This window comes from Neopsephotus bourkii, unplaced genomic scaffold (assembly GCF_033783945.1).
Source record: "Neopsephotus bourkii isolate Nb327-2 ecotype Australia unplaced genomic scaffold, CSIRO-AGI_Nbou_v1 NB_234, whole genome shotgun sequence".
Classification (NCBI taxonomy): domain Eukaryota; kingdom Metazoa; phylum Chordata; class Aves; order Psittaciformes; family Psittacidae; genus Neopsephotus; species Neopsephotus bourkii.
Window position 1 is genome coordinate 4,910,670 of NW_026900744.1, and position 16,359 is coordinate 4,927,028.

Consider the following 16,359-nt stretch of genomic DNA (forward strand, 5'->3'; position numbering starts at 1 on the left):
ATAGCGCTGGCCACGCCCCCTTTCGCCCCCGCGGGTGCTCTGCGGCGCCGGAAGCGGCGCGGCCCCGGTGGCGCTCGGGGTTGGCGGCGCGGAGGCACCGCTGCGTCCGGCCCTCCCCGGCCTCGGCCTCCCTGCTTGGACCGTGAGTAGCGGAGCCGCGGCCCTCCGGCTCCGCGCATGGGCCCTACCCCGTTGCTGCTCCGCTTGGGCCTCCGGCGCCTGGCTCTCCCTTCCCGTCCCCCGCCTGGGGCCCCTTCGCGACTCTCCCTCGCTGCCCTGGGTCCCCCCACTCCGGGTGCTTAGGCCGCTCTGCGGTACCCGCCCGGCATCACCGGGGCCTGGCGCTCTTCCCCTGAGGGTGCCCCAGTCCTCCGTTCCCCTCCGGGCGGCTGTTGGGGGCTCCCACCGTGCCTGGCCCCGCTGGCGGGGTCTGTGCTACAGCCAGGCCCCTGGCTCTGCCGGGCCTCTGGATCTCTCCCCCCCAAGGCCCGGCAGGTTGCTCGCAGCACGGAGCCTGGACCTGGGCACAGCCTCTCTGCCCCAGGGGTGCTGGGAACTCCGGTGGCATTATGGGCCAGCTCCGGCTCCATGTCTAGGCTATCAGAAGCACCACAGCAGGGATGGTGCTGCTTCATAGCCACCCTACTGCAAGTGGGGAGGATGCTTCTCCTCACCGGGGTCCCTGCTGGCAGATAATGGCCAGTGATGACACCGTGATGCCTGGTGGTTTGAGGTCTCACCAGCTCCTGCCTCTTGGCCACCTTTCCAGAGTGTGGGAGTGGTCCCACTGCGCTGCAGTGGCCTCTGGAAGGTGGACTGGAGCAGAAATCCTCACTGGCCCGTGGGTTCAAGGGCTTCCCATCACCCGGCTTGCAGTCCTCCAGCAGAGCCTGGCCTCTTGGATTGCTCCCTGCAGAGCTGGGGGTGCTTGCAGGTGGGGAGGCTCCATGGGGCTTTTCCTTGTGGTATGTGAGTGCTGTCCATGGTCACTGCTTGTGCTAGGGCCTGTCTTTGCTGGGGAGAGGGTTTGAAAGCACTCCTTTCCCTCACTGTGCTCCCATCTCATCCTGACAGGTAGCTCCGATGAACATGAGAGCAGAGCAGCACACGTCCTGACCCCTGCCCCACACGGCTGTGCCAGCCCCTGTGAGTATGGACGAGTGGAAACCCAACCCCGCCGTCAAGCCCCACAAGAAGCGGAGCTGGTATCTTGCCTGGAAGTACAAGCTGATGAACCAGCGCACGCTGCGGAAGCTGTGCCAGGTGAGTCACCCGCAGGCCTGCAGTAGATTAGGAAGGATAATCTGCAGGATTTGTGGTCTTATGGAGATGCTGTGTGGATGGAAGTGGGTCTGCTGGCAGTCTGGGTGACCTAACAAGCTGGGGAGACATAATTTGTCCCCCAAAATGTTACTTCCAGTGATTTTATGCTCATGCGTGGAAGGATCCGACATTTATAGCAGCAACTTCCAGCTAGAAATGGACCTGTTGGGTGGCTGTGGCAGGAAATATAGTTATCCAGGTGTCCTTGGGAAGCTTTCAGCTAGAAACCTGACTGAATACTCCCCTTCTGTTTCCAGACCCATGCTAAGTGCTGTAGGGCTCAGCCTGCGGTGGGAAACCACCCTTGCCCCATTTAATTTGCAAATCAAGCCTGGTATAAGACACAGCAGGTGGACAGAGAAAATACGGATGAGTAACAGGATCTCATGCCCTAAATGCATCTGGTGTCTGGGAATGCTGCAGGCTTGGGTGCTTGTGCTGTAAAACTGCTAATCCTCAGCAGAGTCGGCATCCTGGGGGTGTCTGGGGGTGTAAGGACAGGAAGGGTTTGGGCCCACAGCAGCGAGGGGCTGCTCCTGAGATGAGCAGAGCTTGTGAGATCTGGCAGTTGGCTGCTGTGAGAGGGAGCAGGGAAGGGTTTTGTGTGTTCCTGCGGGCACAAAGGCTCATGAGGGCTCCCTCAGGAACAAGAGGGCTTGGTCCAACGTCCCCTGGAGTCCTCAGGGATTAGGAACAGGCCAGGTCATTCAGGCAGGCATTGTTGGGGACAGTGCGCTAGAGCCTGTCTGCTGTCACCTCTCTCCTTTGTGTCACTGCTGTGGCTTAAAACACATGAAAACTGGGCTTAAAATATGTAAACCGGAGTTGCAGATACGAGGCAGCCAGGTCTATAGCAGCTGGGCCTGATCAAGCCAGCCTTGCTAAACTCAGCTGCTGGTCTTGCTTAGTGCTTGGTCACCAGGGCTGCTGCCCCATGTCTCCAGTGCTGACCAGGCTGGAGGCAGGTTGGTAAGGTGGCTTTGTTGCTGGCCCCCAGGAGCAGCCTGCCCCTTACTGTGAGCCCAAGGCCCTATTCTTGCCTATTTAAAAGCTTTCTGTGCACAGATCCCAAAGGTGCTGATACGCCTGAGTCAACAACAAATCCAACAAGCCAAAATGCCATAGTGACAGTTATATTGTCATGTGTCTTATTGCTGGTTTTCCAACTTCCTCAGTTACTTCTTGAGCCCATGTGGCTGCTTGACAGAGGTAGTAGCTGGCCAGGTAGGACAGGGATCCTGTTAGTGCCTCTCAACAAGGACAGGCCCGTGTGTGATCTCAACCCCATACCACACCTCAGAGAATCAAGGATCCTAGAGCTAAAAGAGGCACAGATTTTCAAGCAGCAAGCTGCTGGGGGCTGAGGGGCTAGGGAAGAGTCTCAAAATCACCCATGACCTGTCTCCATATCCCCTTGCTGGGTGCCCAGGCTATGAGCAGCCTCCACCAGCCTCTCCCATCTTCTTCGTTGTTAGCTGTGAACTCGTTGCTGAGTCTTGAGGTGCTCCAGGGAGATGCTCCAAACTCAGAGTAGGGTCCTGAGCTTGCCTGGTTGAAACTGGAAACCATCTGATGGCTAGGCCAGGGGTTCAGAGTTTTTGGGCCATGGATGAATCTGTCAGCAGCACATAGCAGTCAGATTTGGGTCTCTGTGGTAACTCTGCTGTGAGTCAGATGGACCCTTCTGGCCTGGAGCCTGGTGGAGCCCTGCTGCAGTGTTAGCTTTGGGGGTAATACTTGCTCAGGGCTTTGTGTCTTAAGTCCAATGGCAAAGCTTCCCCTTGCAGCATGACTGTCCAGAGCAGCTTTTGAGCTCTGGGCTAGAGCTGCTCCTCAACCCTGAGGCAGGGCTGTAGGTGCTGGGCAGGGACTTTGTCCCTGTGCAAAGCCCCATGGCCACCACATGCTGCTGTCACCTTTTCACCTGGGCCCTCAGTCACAAAGCTCCCTAAAGTAAAGACAAATTGCTTCAGCTGAGGTCTTTCAGTCCTGCATCCCAGACCAGCGCTCAGCTTTAAGTTTGCACCTGTAGGTGGATTATTCCCCAACATGGGATGTTTGTGGTCCAAGTCTTCCTGTGTGGCTCTGTCTCAGAAAAGGCCCCTTTAGTGTGGAGTAGTTTCTGCTTTACGCTGGGTCCAAACACCAGGAAAAAGACTGAAATCGAGCAAGAGAGGAGCAAGGTGTGTTTAAGTACAGGTGGTGATGCTTGGGGGTTCCCGTGGACTGCTCCATAGCCCCTGGACCTTCCTATCGCCCTCTGTGTTGGCATCCATGCAGCTTGCCTTGAAGATTGCTGCGGACAATAAGGCTGTGGGCTGTTTTCTGCAGCCTGTGGGGCAGTGTGGTTTCCTTAAGTCAGACCTCAGCTTCTTCCCTTTGCCTTGCTTTAGTCGCACAGCATCTATCCCTGTGAATACGTCCTCTGGTTGCAGAGGGAGAGATGAGAGTAGTGATGCTGCAGGAGAAGCAGAAGTTAAAATTACTCTGGGAGCTGCAGTTCTGAATTGCATGCACAGACCCTCAACCTTGATGCAATATTTTAACAGGAATCTGCTCAACACATCTGGAAGCAGGGATTTGTTGGAAGTGGGATAATTCTCATGTATCAAGAAGTCGATGCTCTCCAGCTGATGAAAGCGTTTCAATGTAAAACTTGGTCATCACCTGTATTTCCTTCTCTTTGCCTTTCCCTGGAAGAAAACAGGGGAAATGACAGATAGTTATGATCTCTTGCAAGATCTCTTAGGGTGCCCCGCAGCCTCTGCCAAGGAGGTGGGCTGGATTTGGGGTTGTTACTTACAAGCTGCTAACACAGAGTCTTCTGCATTGCAGACAGGTGCTGTCCTCTTCCTGCTTGTGACTGTAATTGTGAACATCAAGCTGATCTTGGACACCAGGAGAGCTGCTTATGAGGAGGAAGAGGAGTCTGCACAGGACTATGGTGAGGGGCAGCATCTTGCTTTTCTCTGAAGCAAGAAAGCTGGAGGGAGGGAAGTAATTTCTTCAAGTCAGGACGAACTTTTGACCAGCTACAGTATAAAAGACAGGTCTGTGCATGTAGTTTTAACAAAAATTAATAGAAAAGGTTGTTCCCATTCCCATTCTATCTACTCAGGGCTTCAGCACGTTTGGCGTGGGAATAGCTGGGGCCAGACCTGTTGCCATTGTGTATTTCCCTTAACTGCTGTCCTTGTGCGTTCTTACCTGTTGTTTATTGGGCTGGGATACCTGGTGGGCATGACCTTCTGGAGGCTTGTCTGTGCTAGCGCCAAGCATAAGCAAGCTAGAGATGCCTTGGCTGATTGAGACTATGCGTTTCTCCTCATTAGATGATGCGATGCTGAATGTGGAGGTCCCTAGGCACCCTGTCAGCAACAAGAAGGTCTTGGATGTCGAGGTGTACTCCAGCAGGTCGAAGGTCTATGTGGCTGTGGATGGGACAACGGTGAGTTATAGGGGCTGGCTGGCTGGCTGAGCAGAGGGTGGATACTGCTGAATGAAGCGAAGCCTCAAGCGCAGGTGGTGAGAGCATTTTAGTGGTGGCCAAGACAGGACTCTGGAGGTGCTGGCCTGTGTTGCCTTCTACTCTGGTATCCATCACTGCCGTCAGCAAAGACAAAATGTCACAGCAGAGAGAATTGCTTCTTGTCTGGGAGCTCTGCTGTGGTGAATGGGCAGGGAATAAGAGGTCTTGACATATGGTTCTCATCACTTCTCCACTTGCAGATCCTGGAAGATGAGGCTCGGGAGCAGGGGAGAGGGGTGCACGTCATCGTCTTAAATCAGGCTACGGTAAAGCATCCCTGTGTGTCTGCATTTGTCTGTCTTACTGGGCACTGTTTCTCCTTGCTCTTTAACTGCTGGGTGCAGGAGGCAAAGGGCAGCCAGGAGAGAAGATCCCAAATGCTTGTTTATCTTCACTTGCCAGAGCAGGACACAGTCATCCCAATAGTCCCGGCAGTGTTTCTCTTGTGCTTCTCTGGCTGCCCTTGGGAAGCAGGCAGGAGAGGAGCTGTGAGGTTGCACGGTGCTGTCCTATGGACCTCGTTGCACTTCATGTCGTGTGTGAAGCCCCAGGGGCTGAGCTTGCCTGGGGACTAAATTCTTGGCATACCAGAAAAGTAACTCATTGTATTACTTAGGACCTGAGGCTTCCAGGATGGATTTCCATAGCATTGCATGTGCTGCCCATATACCATTTAAGATGCATCTGACATTTGAATACCAACAGGGTCATGTGATGGCCAAGAGGGTCTTTGACACCTATTCTCCCCATGAAGATGAAGCCATGGTGCTTTTCCTTAACATGGTTGCCCGGGGCCGGATCCTCATCTTCACCATTAAGGTATGTGGCCTTAGTGTCAAAAGAAGAAGTCATCTCGAGTCAGGGCACCCTAAAGCTTATGTGGGCAGTTGTCTCCCGAATGTCGTCAGGCATTCCCAGGGCTAAATGTCACATCCTCACTGGGCTTTGCCTCCCTGGCTGGATCACCACCTATGTCCTCTTGCTCCCCCTTGCTACTACAGGTATTGCTGTGTGCTCAGCAAGGCAGGAGAGCAAAAAGCTGTTGTGTGAGAGCCTGCAGCAATAAACAAAGGTTAGGTTGAGAATGGACATAAGGAAGTATAAGGATATGGTGGAACCCTTCTGGATCTAGATGGCTGTGTGAGCAGTACTGTGCTGCTTCAGGGTTTCAGGTTTAGCTGTGTGAAGTGTTGCTGAACAAATGGCTCCGCTTGAGAACAATCTGGTCTCGAGGAAGCAGAAGTCTGCAACTACTCTGACCTCCCTGTGGGTCATGGTGAAGCTACAGTTAGGTTTAGTGGCACAGAGACCTTAGCAACCTGCTCTTGAAGGTTTGTGGTTGAACGGGTTCAAGGGTAGGAGTGGGCTCTGTACCTCTTTAGTATTCATAGGAGACTTTCCTTGTCTGCATCAGGAGCCAGGCCTCAGCTGCAGGGTTGTGTTTTGTTCCAGGATGAAGGCTCCTTTCACCTTAAGGACACAGCCAGGAATGTCTTGAAAAGCCTGGGGAGCCAAGTTGCACCATTCCTGAGCTGGAGAGATATGTGGACATTTGTGGGGAAGAAGGGAGGTGAGTTTTGCACAGACTGGGAGAGCGTATGTGGCTCCTTATGGTGGGAGAAGTCAGGTGAAGACAAACCCAGCCCATCCCCAACATGCTGTAAGAGCAGGGAGCAAGTCACAGAGCGTGGCAACTCTGTTCCTGGGGGTGAGGGTGGGGAAGGAGCCAGAGCATGTCCCTTCAGCAGCTCACCACAGGCCATGGGAAAAGGTGCCAGGCTGTCCCCCTGAGCTACAGCCTTTGTTCATGCCCTGACACAGCGGGGATGGGCCCTTGCAGACAGTCCTGACCCTGTGTCCCTGCTCCAGGGGAAGTATACGGGGAGAAACACGCCAAGTCGCCTGCCCTATCAACGTGGGGTGACCCTGTACTGCTGAAGACAGAAGTTCATCTGACATCCGTGGAAGGTAGGAAGCAATACGTGCTCCATGGTGCCAGGTATCTCTGGGAGATGCCTGCCTGCTGTTCTTGATGGTTTTGAGTCAAAGCTGTAGGTCTGTTAGCAGGATCCCAGGATGGATGTAAGGGTGTTTGAGATGGGGATGGTAATTTTTAAAATGCAGCCAGCTTCCCTTCTTCAGACTTCCATGGCAATTCCAGGCATGGCTGTTGAGAAAGGTGAGGATGGGGAAGCAGGGATGTGGTCTGGCTGTTTGTCACCTGTTCAAACCAGGCCTGGTCCATCTTTTCTGACTGTTGGCCTTGAGCAGGGCCCATTGCTGCTCAGAGAGGCTGTATAATGGGGAAGGCTTCTGAATGGCTTACTGGGGTTATATCTGGCATCTGGCATGAACAAGCAACAAGTGTTGCTTAGGGAGAGCCATGCATGTGGCAGTGCAGCCTGGAGCACACAAGGTGAGCTCATGGGGATGAGCAGTCTGTGTTTTCTCTTTGATGCTTCTAGATGCTGAGTGCCATTGGCCTGACACAGAGTTGAACCGCCGCAGGAAGAGGTTCTGCAGCAAAGTAGAAGGTTATGGCAGTGTCTGCAGCTGCAAAGACCCCACACCCATTGAGTTCAATCCTGATCCTGTGAGTGCAGGGGCAGAGTATGCAGGGAGGGCAGGGATGGACCAGGTGTGTTTGGAGCTCAGTTGCAGAGCCCTGTCCTTAAATACCAGCTGAATGGTGCAAACTGAGCCTGGGCAAGCCCTTAGCACTAGCAAAGGTAAGGTGAATACAAAATACATGTGGTTGGGTCATGCTGGGGAAGGGGAGTTCGCCTTAGCTCCCAGAGTACCATGGCTTTAGGGACATCAGTGTAGGCAGCAGAGCCGTTACATTTGGAGATGAAGCAGCTGTTACAGCCTTTGGACTGTCCTTGGCACAGTGATGAAGGGTTTGGACAAAGGTCTCCAGGTGGATGCAAGCTGGGATTTGGGATCTGAGTCTGAGGTGGGGTGAGGGAGGGAAGCTGACAGGGTCTCCAGCAGTGCTAAGTGGAATCCTGGTTGGTTGGTATGGTCCTGAGCCAAGGGGCAGGGCTATGCTGGTCCCTACCCCATGAATCCTGCTCTCAGTGGCATTGGATCGTTTAGGTTGGCCTGACCTTCCCAGCCCCACTCACACACATTGTTCTCTTCCAGCTCAAAGACAATAAAGTCTTTGATGTGCCTGTAGCTGTTATTGCAGGGAACCGCCCCAACTACCTGTACAGGTAAGCACTTCCAGGGGACACAACTGCTCTGCTCTGTGCCACCAGGCATGGCCCAGGCTCTCCCCTTTGTCCTGCTGGCAGGATCCAGCCTCCTCCCAGGGTTGGATGGGGAGACCCGTTTGAACAGCTCCCAGGGTTCTTTGCCATGGGAAAGGGAAGAGCCCTGGGGTAGTAGGTCCTGTTTCCCAATCATGCCTATTTCCCCTATCCCAAGGGACCCATAATCCTCTGCTGAATGGCCTGGGCCCACTAGGGCTGTGTTGTGCTCAGGCCCCTTGATCTCTCCCTAGGATGCTGCGCTCCTTGCTGTCGGCTCAGGGAGTCAATCCACAGATGATCACAGTCTTCATTGATGGGTACTACGAGGTGAGAGCACTCTCAGAAGTCCCTGTAGCCAGGTCCTTGGTCCCACAGCTGGGAGGATGTGGTGCTGGTCCCAGTCTTCAGCGGGTGGCAGGCAATGAGCCCCTTCACCCTTCCTCCTGCTGTGGGTCGCACTGCTCCTCACACACTCCTGCACAGTCAGCTTAGCCAAGCCATGAGTGTGGGTAAAGCTGCCTTGGCCTTTTCCAAAGCCCAGGATTGACATCCCCATGTCAGAAATGGGCTGGTTTACAGGAATAAGGTGGTCTTGCTGGGCTCTTCACATCCCCTTTTCTCACTTGATGAGTATCACCAGCCCTTTGAGCAGGTCTGGGTGTAACACCTTGTGTCCAGCTCCCTCACATGAAGTGGAAGAAACCAGTGCAGCCATGCCTGTCCAGCTCCACTCAGTGAGAGGTGAGGAGACCCAAAACAGTCTGTTTTCACAAGCATCATAAAAGCTGAAGCCAGGTAAAGGAGAACCGGCCCTTTAGAGGGCAATGACCTTCCTGCCAGCTCAACCTGATAAAGCCCTGGAGGATCCCACTGCAGTCTGGTGCTCTGGCAATCGGATGTGCTCTGGGACAGGCATGTGGGACCTTAGTAGGTCTCAGAAGTTTGCTAGCCCTCATCTCTGCAGCAGCCCATGAGGTATTGTCTGGTTGCCTTGTGATAGAGATAGGGAAGGGAACAGGCTTGTTCCCTTGCAGGCCTCTCCCACCACTGCCAGGTTGTGGGGCTGAGGAAGCTGTCTTGTTTATGCAGGCTCTTGCTGCAGCACATCCGAGTGGTTAAAGATAGCAGCATCCATTGCCATGGCAACTGGAGCAGCATCCCTCAGCTATGAGGGGGCAGCCATGCTGTCATGGTGGATACCAGGGAATGGGAGATCCTTCTGTTGTGGCTAGGAGGTGGGATGGACAATAAGGGGATAGAGAAGGCATTGGTGAGGCCTTCTTGGGGTAGAGATGTCAGCCCAAACGTGATTACTTCTAACCCCAGTGCAGATAGGTCTCTTTCTTGGCAACTGTGAGAGAAAATGAAGTTGATTGTGGTCTTGACATTAAGCAGCTAATATGTGCTCCGGCCTATACCTGTTTTCTTTCTGCATTGTCAGTGGGGGACTGGGAATTTTAGGGCTTCAGATATTCTTGGATACAATTTTGGGTTTGCAGACTATATGGGCTAACAGAAACTTATGGCAGTACTTAGGGCTGAAGGGCCAAGGGAGCTGGGTGAGTTCCTTGTTGCGGGGTCAAGAACACAGCCTCATTTTAAGCTACACTTGTCCCCAGGAGGGACAGCCACGTGCAGGGCATCCCACAGGCATATTCTTCTTGTCCCAGGGAGCTGACACAGGCAGAGGGTGAGGAGGATGCATCCAGACCCACACATTTGATGAGCTTTGTACCTTCCCATTGCAGGAGCCGATGGATGTCGTGGAGCTGTTTGGCCTCTCAGGAATCCAGCACACTCCCATCAGCATTAAAAATGCCAGAGTTTCTCAGGTGAGAGACCTTTCCCAGACCCTGGAAGAGTTATTTCCTGGGGTTTGGGGTAGCATTTGAAGGAGGCTGGTTTACCCCTGCATCGGTGCCAGGTTGATGGTAACCTGGGCAACAATCTTGTCTTTTCTTGTAGCACTACAAAGCCAGTCTGACTGCAACCTTCAACCTGTTCCCGGTGAGTGAGACCTCTGCCCTGACTAGCTGCTCTGTCCTGTTCCTCTCCATCGTTCTCATGTTCTCCTTCCCCTACAGGATGCTAAATTTGCCGTGGTTTTGGAGGAAGACCTTGACATTTCTGTTGACTTCTTCAGGTAAAGCTGTGGGTCCCTGTTTGGGTAGGGCATCTCCTACAAGCTCTCTGACTGCTCAGGAGAGGCCAGGTTCCTGCCATGCTGTTTGACCAGGGGCTGGGTAACTTTTTCCTCAGCTTTCTGAGCCAGTCCATACACCTTCTGGAGGAGGATGAGAGCCTGTACTGCATCTCGGCTTGGAACGACCAGGTGGGTCAGGGAAGGATGGTGGAGCAGGGATATCTCTGTCCTGTGTTGTTCCCATGTCAGGCTGGGGTCCAAGCTCCAATTGAAACCAGGGTGTCCCACCACTATCATCCTAAGTGGGTCTGTCTCCCCAGCCCTGGGCTGTTCAGAAGCACCCCTGCAAATCACCCTGTCCTAGCTTTCCCAGTGGCTGTCCCCTGCTCCCCATGCTGAGAGCCTCCGTGGAACAAGATGCATCCTTTTTCAGTGGGGTAGAGGTGTATTCAGGGTGCTGAATGCTTCCCATAATATCACAGGGCTATGAGCACACAGCTGAGGACCCCTCTCTCCTGTACCGTGTGGAGACCATGCCAGGCTTGGGCTGGGTGCTCCGGAAGAGCCTGTACAAGGACGAGCTGGAGCCGAAGTGGCCAACCCCTGAGAAGGTGAGTACCTTAGAGGGATCCTTTCTTATGCATCCCCATGTCTGTTCATCAGCAGTCTCTGATCATCCAGATCCTGGGGGGTACAACTCTTGGAAAGCCTCTGGCTCTCCCTGAGCTTCTGCTGGGAAGGATGCCCGAGCAGAATGGATCTGGGAAAGACAGCAACTTGAGGACCACATAACCAGACACAGACCTGGCTGGAACAACCCAGGCAGGCTGGAGCCAAAGGGGCTAGAGCTGGTGTGGGCAGCTAGAGAGGTCCCTGGATGGCCACACTACCAAGTTGTGTCCCCAAGCTTGAGTGGCAGTTTTCCTCCCCAGCTCTGGGACTGGGACATGTGGATGCGGATGCCCGAGCAGCGGAAGGGCCGGGAGTGCATCATCCCTGACATCTCCCGCTCCTACCACTTTGGCATCGTGGGGCTCAACATGAACGGCTACTTCCATGTGAGTGACCTCCCTCAGCCCCCAAGACTTACCCTCGTGCTGAGCTCTAACTTGGTCACCTTTCCAGGTAGCAGGGATGCTTGAGGTGACCTCCGAGTACTGCTGACTCCTGACCGAACCCCATTTTCCTTCCTTACCTCCCCTTTCTCTTCCTCCCAGGAAGCCTATTTCAAGAAGCACAAGTTCAACACAGTTCCAAATGTCCAGCTTAAAAATGTGGAGAGGTGAGTGCTGGTAAGAAAGGGATCTGGATGAAACAGTTGCTTAGAATCATAGAATCATAGAATAGTTAGGGTTGGAAAGGACCTTAAGATCATCAAGTTCCAACCCCCCTGCCATGGACAGGGACACCTCACACTAAACCACATCACCCAAGGCCTCGTCCAACCTGGCCTTGAACACCGCCAGGGATGGAGCATTCACAACCTCCCTGGACAACCCATTCCAGTGCCTCACCACCCTAACAGGAAAGAGTTTCCTCCTTATATCCAATCTAAACTTCCCCTGTTTAAGTTTTAACCCATTACCCCTTGTCCTACCACTACAGTCCCTAATGAAGAGTCCCTCCCCAGCATCCCTATAGGCCCCCTTCAGATACTGGAAGGCTGCTATGAGGTCTCCATGCAGCCTTCTCCAGGCTGAACAGACCCAACTTTCTCAGCCTATCTTCACATGGGAAGTGCTCCAGTCCCCTGATTGTTCTCGTGGCCTCCTCTGGACTTGTTCCAACAGTTCCATGTCCTTTTTATGTTGAGGACACCAGAACTGCACACAGTACTCCAGGTGAGGTCTCATGAGAGCAGAGTAAAGGGGCAGGATCACCTCCTTCGACCTGCTGGTCACACTCCTTTTGATGCTGCCCAGGATACGGTTGGCTTTCTGGGCTTGATCTGACCCTTGTCCCCTTGTGCTGGGAATGCATCCCTTCCTTCTGGAAGAGCAGCCATAACCTCCAGCCCCAGCACACCGGCCTTCACTGGGGAATCTTTGCAATGGTTTTTGTGAGCTCAGGTTCAGCTATGGTGTGCTCCAATGGACATGTTCAAGGGTCATGTTTTTGCTGCCACATCCTCCAGGATGCATGGCAGTCTCTGCTCTCCATTTATTGGTTCCAACCTGCCTTTTAATGTTACACTGAGTCAGTCTTAAATTTGGATCTTCTTGGGATATTCTGTGCTTACCAAATTGTGACTCTGCCCTTATCTTCGTGTTCTCTCCTCCTCCAACAGCTTGAGGAAGGATGCCTATGAGACCGAAATTCATCGACTCCTGGGGTATGTGCCTGCAGGAAGGTTGGGAGACACTGGGTAAACTAACCAGGACAGAAGAAAGAGGGGAGGTGACCCTGGCAGCCCCAGCTGCTGCTTGCCTGTCTGAAGTACTCTGCAGTGCTCTGGGGATAGGGAGGAGGTGGGATACCTTCTCACTCCCTGTTCTGTGTCTGCAGGGAGGCTGAGGTCTTGGACCACAGCAAGAACCCCTGTGAGGACTCCTTTGTGCCTGACACCGAGGGCAGGGTCTATGTCATGTTCATCAAGATGGAGCAGGAAGCAGATTTCACCACCTGGACTCAGCTTGCCAAGGTGAGCATCTTGAACATGGCCCATCTGAAGCCGTGCATTGGTCTTGACATCACTGGGAGACATCTGGCTGTTGGTTTTGGGTTTGCCCATGAAAACGGGTGCAGCTCACCAAATAGACTCTTGCTGTCAGTGGGTGATGCTGAAGCTCTTGGTGTTTACAGAAGGCACTGGGTCATCCAGAGCAGACGCTTGTCTCAGTGGAGAAGTCTATGACCTCTCTGTGTGTGATAGCAGCTTGTCTGGCAGTTCCCATCACTTTCCTAGAAGTGATGATCAAACCACATGCCCTAAGGAAGGGATGGGAGCAGTCCCCCCTTTCCTGCTACTGATGGTGGCTGGTAGCATGCCACCCTGTGCCACCCCAGTTAAGCAGGTCAGCCCTCTCTGCTGTGTCCCAGTGAGGGTGGGGCTGGTGGCTTTTCCCTGGCCCTGGTGCCTGTCCCCAGGCTCTGATGCCTCTTCCTCCCTCCCCACCATCCCAGTGCCTCCACATCTGGGACCTGGACGTCCGGGGGAACCACAAGGGGCTGTGGCGGCTCTTCCGCAAGAAGAACCACTTCCTCGTCGTGGGGGTCCCTGCCTCCCCCTACTCGTGAGTATCAGGGCATGGCACCCTGGGTAATGGCTCTGTCCCCTGTCCACTGCACTTCTGCCCCAGCCCAGTCTTGGGGCATACCACCCTCCTTCTTAACCACTGTGGTGGGAGGGGATGGGATACATGCCCAGGGCTGAAGGATGCCCCAGTGGGAAGATCATGCCTGGAAGCAGTGCTATTGGGAGCTGGGATCCTGAGGGGGACCAGCACCCCTGCCTGCTCCCATCCAGGCTTCTCACCTGCAGGTCCAAGAAGCCCTCATCAGTGACACCAATCTACATGGAGCCCCCCGCCAAGGAGGAGGGGGCAGCGGCAGTGCCAGCAGTTGCTGCAGCAGAGCAGACGTGAGACTGGCAGCGGGGAAGCGAAGGGGACCAGGGGAAGCCAGGGACCCCCATGGTGCAGAGTCAGAATCAGAGGCAGTTCTCAGAGGCTGGTGACTGGACACACGCTCCCGTTTCAGGCTGCAAAATGAGATCTTGGGTTCCCTCCAGCCCCCTGTTGTGGTCTCCCTGCTCTCCCTAGCAGGGGATGGGGATTCCTCCCTGTAGATACGCCACCCCCCATCCCAGGAACTTCCTTTTTTTAACACGGACTACTAACGCTGCTCCCTGTGCCCCCTGGCTGGGCAAGGCTGGAGGAAGGAGATGCTCAATTGCAGACTGGAGGGGGCCTCAAGAAACGCCTCAGCTTCCCCTTTTGGTCCTCAAGTCCTGAGAAGGCAGCATGCTCATGTGCAAGTGCTGCAGCCTGTCAGCTGGGTGCTATTTATTAACTCTTGCCTGGCTGGTTCTGTGCTCAGAGGTGAAGAGGAGATCTTCCAGCATCTCTTCTGTCTCCTCTCCTGCGTGGTGGATGCACCTTGAAGACTGTGTGCTGGGTTGGGCATCTCCCCGCACACTGATTTTGCTTCTTGGGCTGCAGCAGCTGGTGCAGCCCAGCTCATGGCAAAAGGGAAATGCTGAAGAGGAGCTGGATTTACTGTGGGAATGAAGGGGACAGCCCATACCCAGCACGAGGAGCTGTCAGGTGCCCCTTTCCTTGCTCTGCAGCTCTGGGAGCCGGAAGTGGCTGTAGATGGAAGTGGACCAGGCTCTGTGCTGCAGCTCAGGCTGTCCTCACCCACCATCTCTGGGGGGAGCAGCCCTGTCCCCCGACTTGTGGGAGAGGGGGTGAAAGTGCCTTGGAGAGTGAGATGTGAGCAGACACAGTCGCGCCCTCTCCTTTGGATGGAGAGATGCTCCTTGATGGTCCTTCGCTGTGGTACTGTACCCTGTCTCTCCCTGTTCCCTGGCCAGGTACCCCCATCTTTTGCTGAAGACAGAGGGGATTTCTTCTGAATCCCCATCCTTGGTACGTTGAGGTGAGCCAGAATGGGCAACCTGGCTCTCTTGCTGTGGTACACCCCTCATGCAGAGGGAGGGGGTCCCTGTTCCCCCTCCTGTGCCTTAGGAAGGACCCCAGAGCCCCCTCCCATCGCCAGCCACTCGGTACTAATGTGTGTCCCCCTACTAGGGACAGCCCTGCTCCTCTTGCTCAGTACACCAGTGTATCTCATCCGTGCAGCAAGAGACCTCTGCCCGGTCCCCCAGCACTGGGCAGGGATGCTACACTCTGGCTTGCCCTTGGGAGGAGGATTTGCTGCTCAGCCCTTTCCCTATGGTCACGGGGGCTCTTCCCCTTCGGTTTCTCACTGTGAACTGAGCATCGGGGTCTACACTACACTAACTTATTTATTTATTGCTTGTGGGAAGGGGAGCATAGCAGGAAAGCAGCCTGGAGAGCTGGCAGCCCCCAGCCTGCGCAGGGGCAGTCATGGGAGGTTTGTCTCTTGTCCCCAGCTCCATCCTCTGTTCTCTTCCTTCCTCCCTTGCCCAGCATAGAAATGAATAGTTGTGAACCCAGGAAATCTGCTTCTGTGTGGCCACAATGAGCCTTGTGTGGCCACAGCACAGGTTGAGTGTGACCCAGCATCAGGGATGGATGCAGGAAGGGAACAGGAGGGTGCAGGGTGGCACCTTGAGACTGCGATACTGAGTTCAACCCTGTCCTCTGCCACCACCAGCACTGCCCTTGGCTGGGGCTCTGCTCTGGCAGCATGGGTAGAGCAGGTCCTTTCAGCACGACAGGAAAGGGACAGGCTTCTTCCCAGGGCAAGCAGCTTGCTCCCCATACCCTGCTTTGGGAAGACTTCTACAGCAATCCACCATGATGCCCTTTCCTCAGCATCTCTTGTTCCCAAGGCCCAGTTTCCCTCTTTCCTGAAACTAAATGCACTCCCTTTCCCTTCTTCTCTGGCAGGGCTCAGGCTTACCTTCCTCTTAGCTCCTCCTGGAGCTGGGAAGAGTGGTCCCATGGATAGGGAATGGCTAAACCCAAGCTCCCCTGCAGTAACCAGGGGCTGGGGCTCCCTTCTCTCAGCAACAGCAGGATTTGACTGGTGGACTTCAAGATCCCCCTTCTCCGCACACTACAATGGGCCCACTGGTGCTGTTCTCCATCCTTCCCTGTTCTCCCAGTAAGGCTCTGGTGTGGTGGCCGTGGTGGGGCTGGGAGTGTGGGCATCCCGGGGCTTGCTGCTTTCTGAATTGAATTATTTTTTCAGGAGTAAACATTGCAAAGCTGTTGAGCCTCGTGTGTTCCATACCTGCCCTCTGCATGGCCCAGGGCTCGGCTCCCTGGCCTCTGGTGTCACCTGGGCTCCTGGTGGCCCAGGGCTGTGCCAGCAGAGGTCCTCCAAGATGTGCTGTGCTTGTGAGCTGTTTCCTCCTTGGGCGTTATCACTTCTATCTTCAGACCAGCTGCCCGAGGACCTGCTGGCCAGAACCAGCCCCTGCGCTACCCCAGCACCTCCAACTGCTGTCCCCTGAG

The 16,359-nt window shown here is 54.5% G+C and overlaps 1 protein-coding gene across 2 annotated transcripts; it reads left to right on the forward strand.

The window, feature by feature from the left end:
• The first annotated feature begins 25 nt into the window (after nucleotides 1–25).
• Nucleotides 26–16,117, forward strand: POMGNT1 (protein O-linked mannose N-acetylglucosaminyltransferase 1 (beta 1,2-)). Of its 2 annotated transcripts, XM_061344915.1 has the most exons (22): nucleotides 26–142; nucleotides 1,075–1,263; nucleotides 4,159–4,267; nucleotides 4,656–4,771; nucleotides 5,053–5,118; nucleotides 5,558–5,671; nucleotides 6,305–6,422; nucleotides 6,722–6,820; nucleotides 7,318–7,445; nucleotides 8,000–8,070; nucleotides 8,361–8,436; nucleotides 9,858–9,941; nucleotides 10,075–10,116; nucleotides 10,194–10,252; nucleotides 10,369–10,441; nucleotides 10,735–10,863; nucleotides 11,185–11,310; nucleotides 11,470–11,534; nucleotides 12,540–12,584; nucleotides 12,758–12,893; nucleotides 13,376–13,485; nucleotides 13,734–16,117. In XM_061344915.1, the coding sequence occupies exons 2-22, from the start codon at nucleotides 1,153–1,155 to the stop codon at nucleotides 13,834–13,836; spliced, it is 1,980 nt and encodes a 659-aa protein (XP_061200899.1). In that variant the 5' UTR covers nucleotides 26–142; nucleotides 1,075–1,152; the 3' UTR covers nucleotides 13,837–16,117. The 2 variants fall into 2 exon arrangements, with proteins under 2 accessions (XP_061200899.1, XP_061200900.1); XM_061344916.1 differs by lacking the exons at nucleotides 8,000–8,070; nucleotides 8,361–8,436.
• Nucleotides 16,118–16,359: the final 242 nt, after the last annotated feature.

Coding starts and splice junctions, on each gene's coding strand:
- POMGNT1 (XM_061344915.1), top strand. CDS start 1,153: ATGGACGAGTGGAAACCCAACCCCGCCGTCAAGCCCCACAAGAAGCGG. Junction 8,437..9,857: donor TCATTGATGGGTACTACGAG/GTGAGAGCACTC, acceptor TTCCCATTGCAG/GAGCCGATGGATGTCGTGGA. Junction 9,942..10,074: donor AAAATGCCAGAGTTTCTCAG/GTGAGAGACCTT, acceptor CTTTTCTTGTAG/CACTACAAAGCCAGTCTGAC.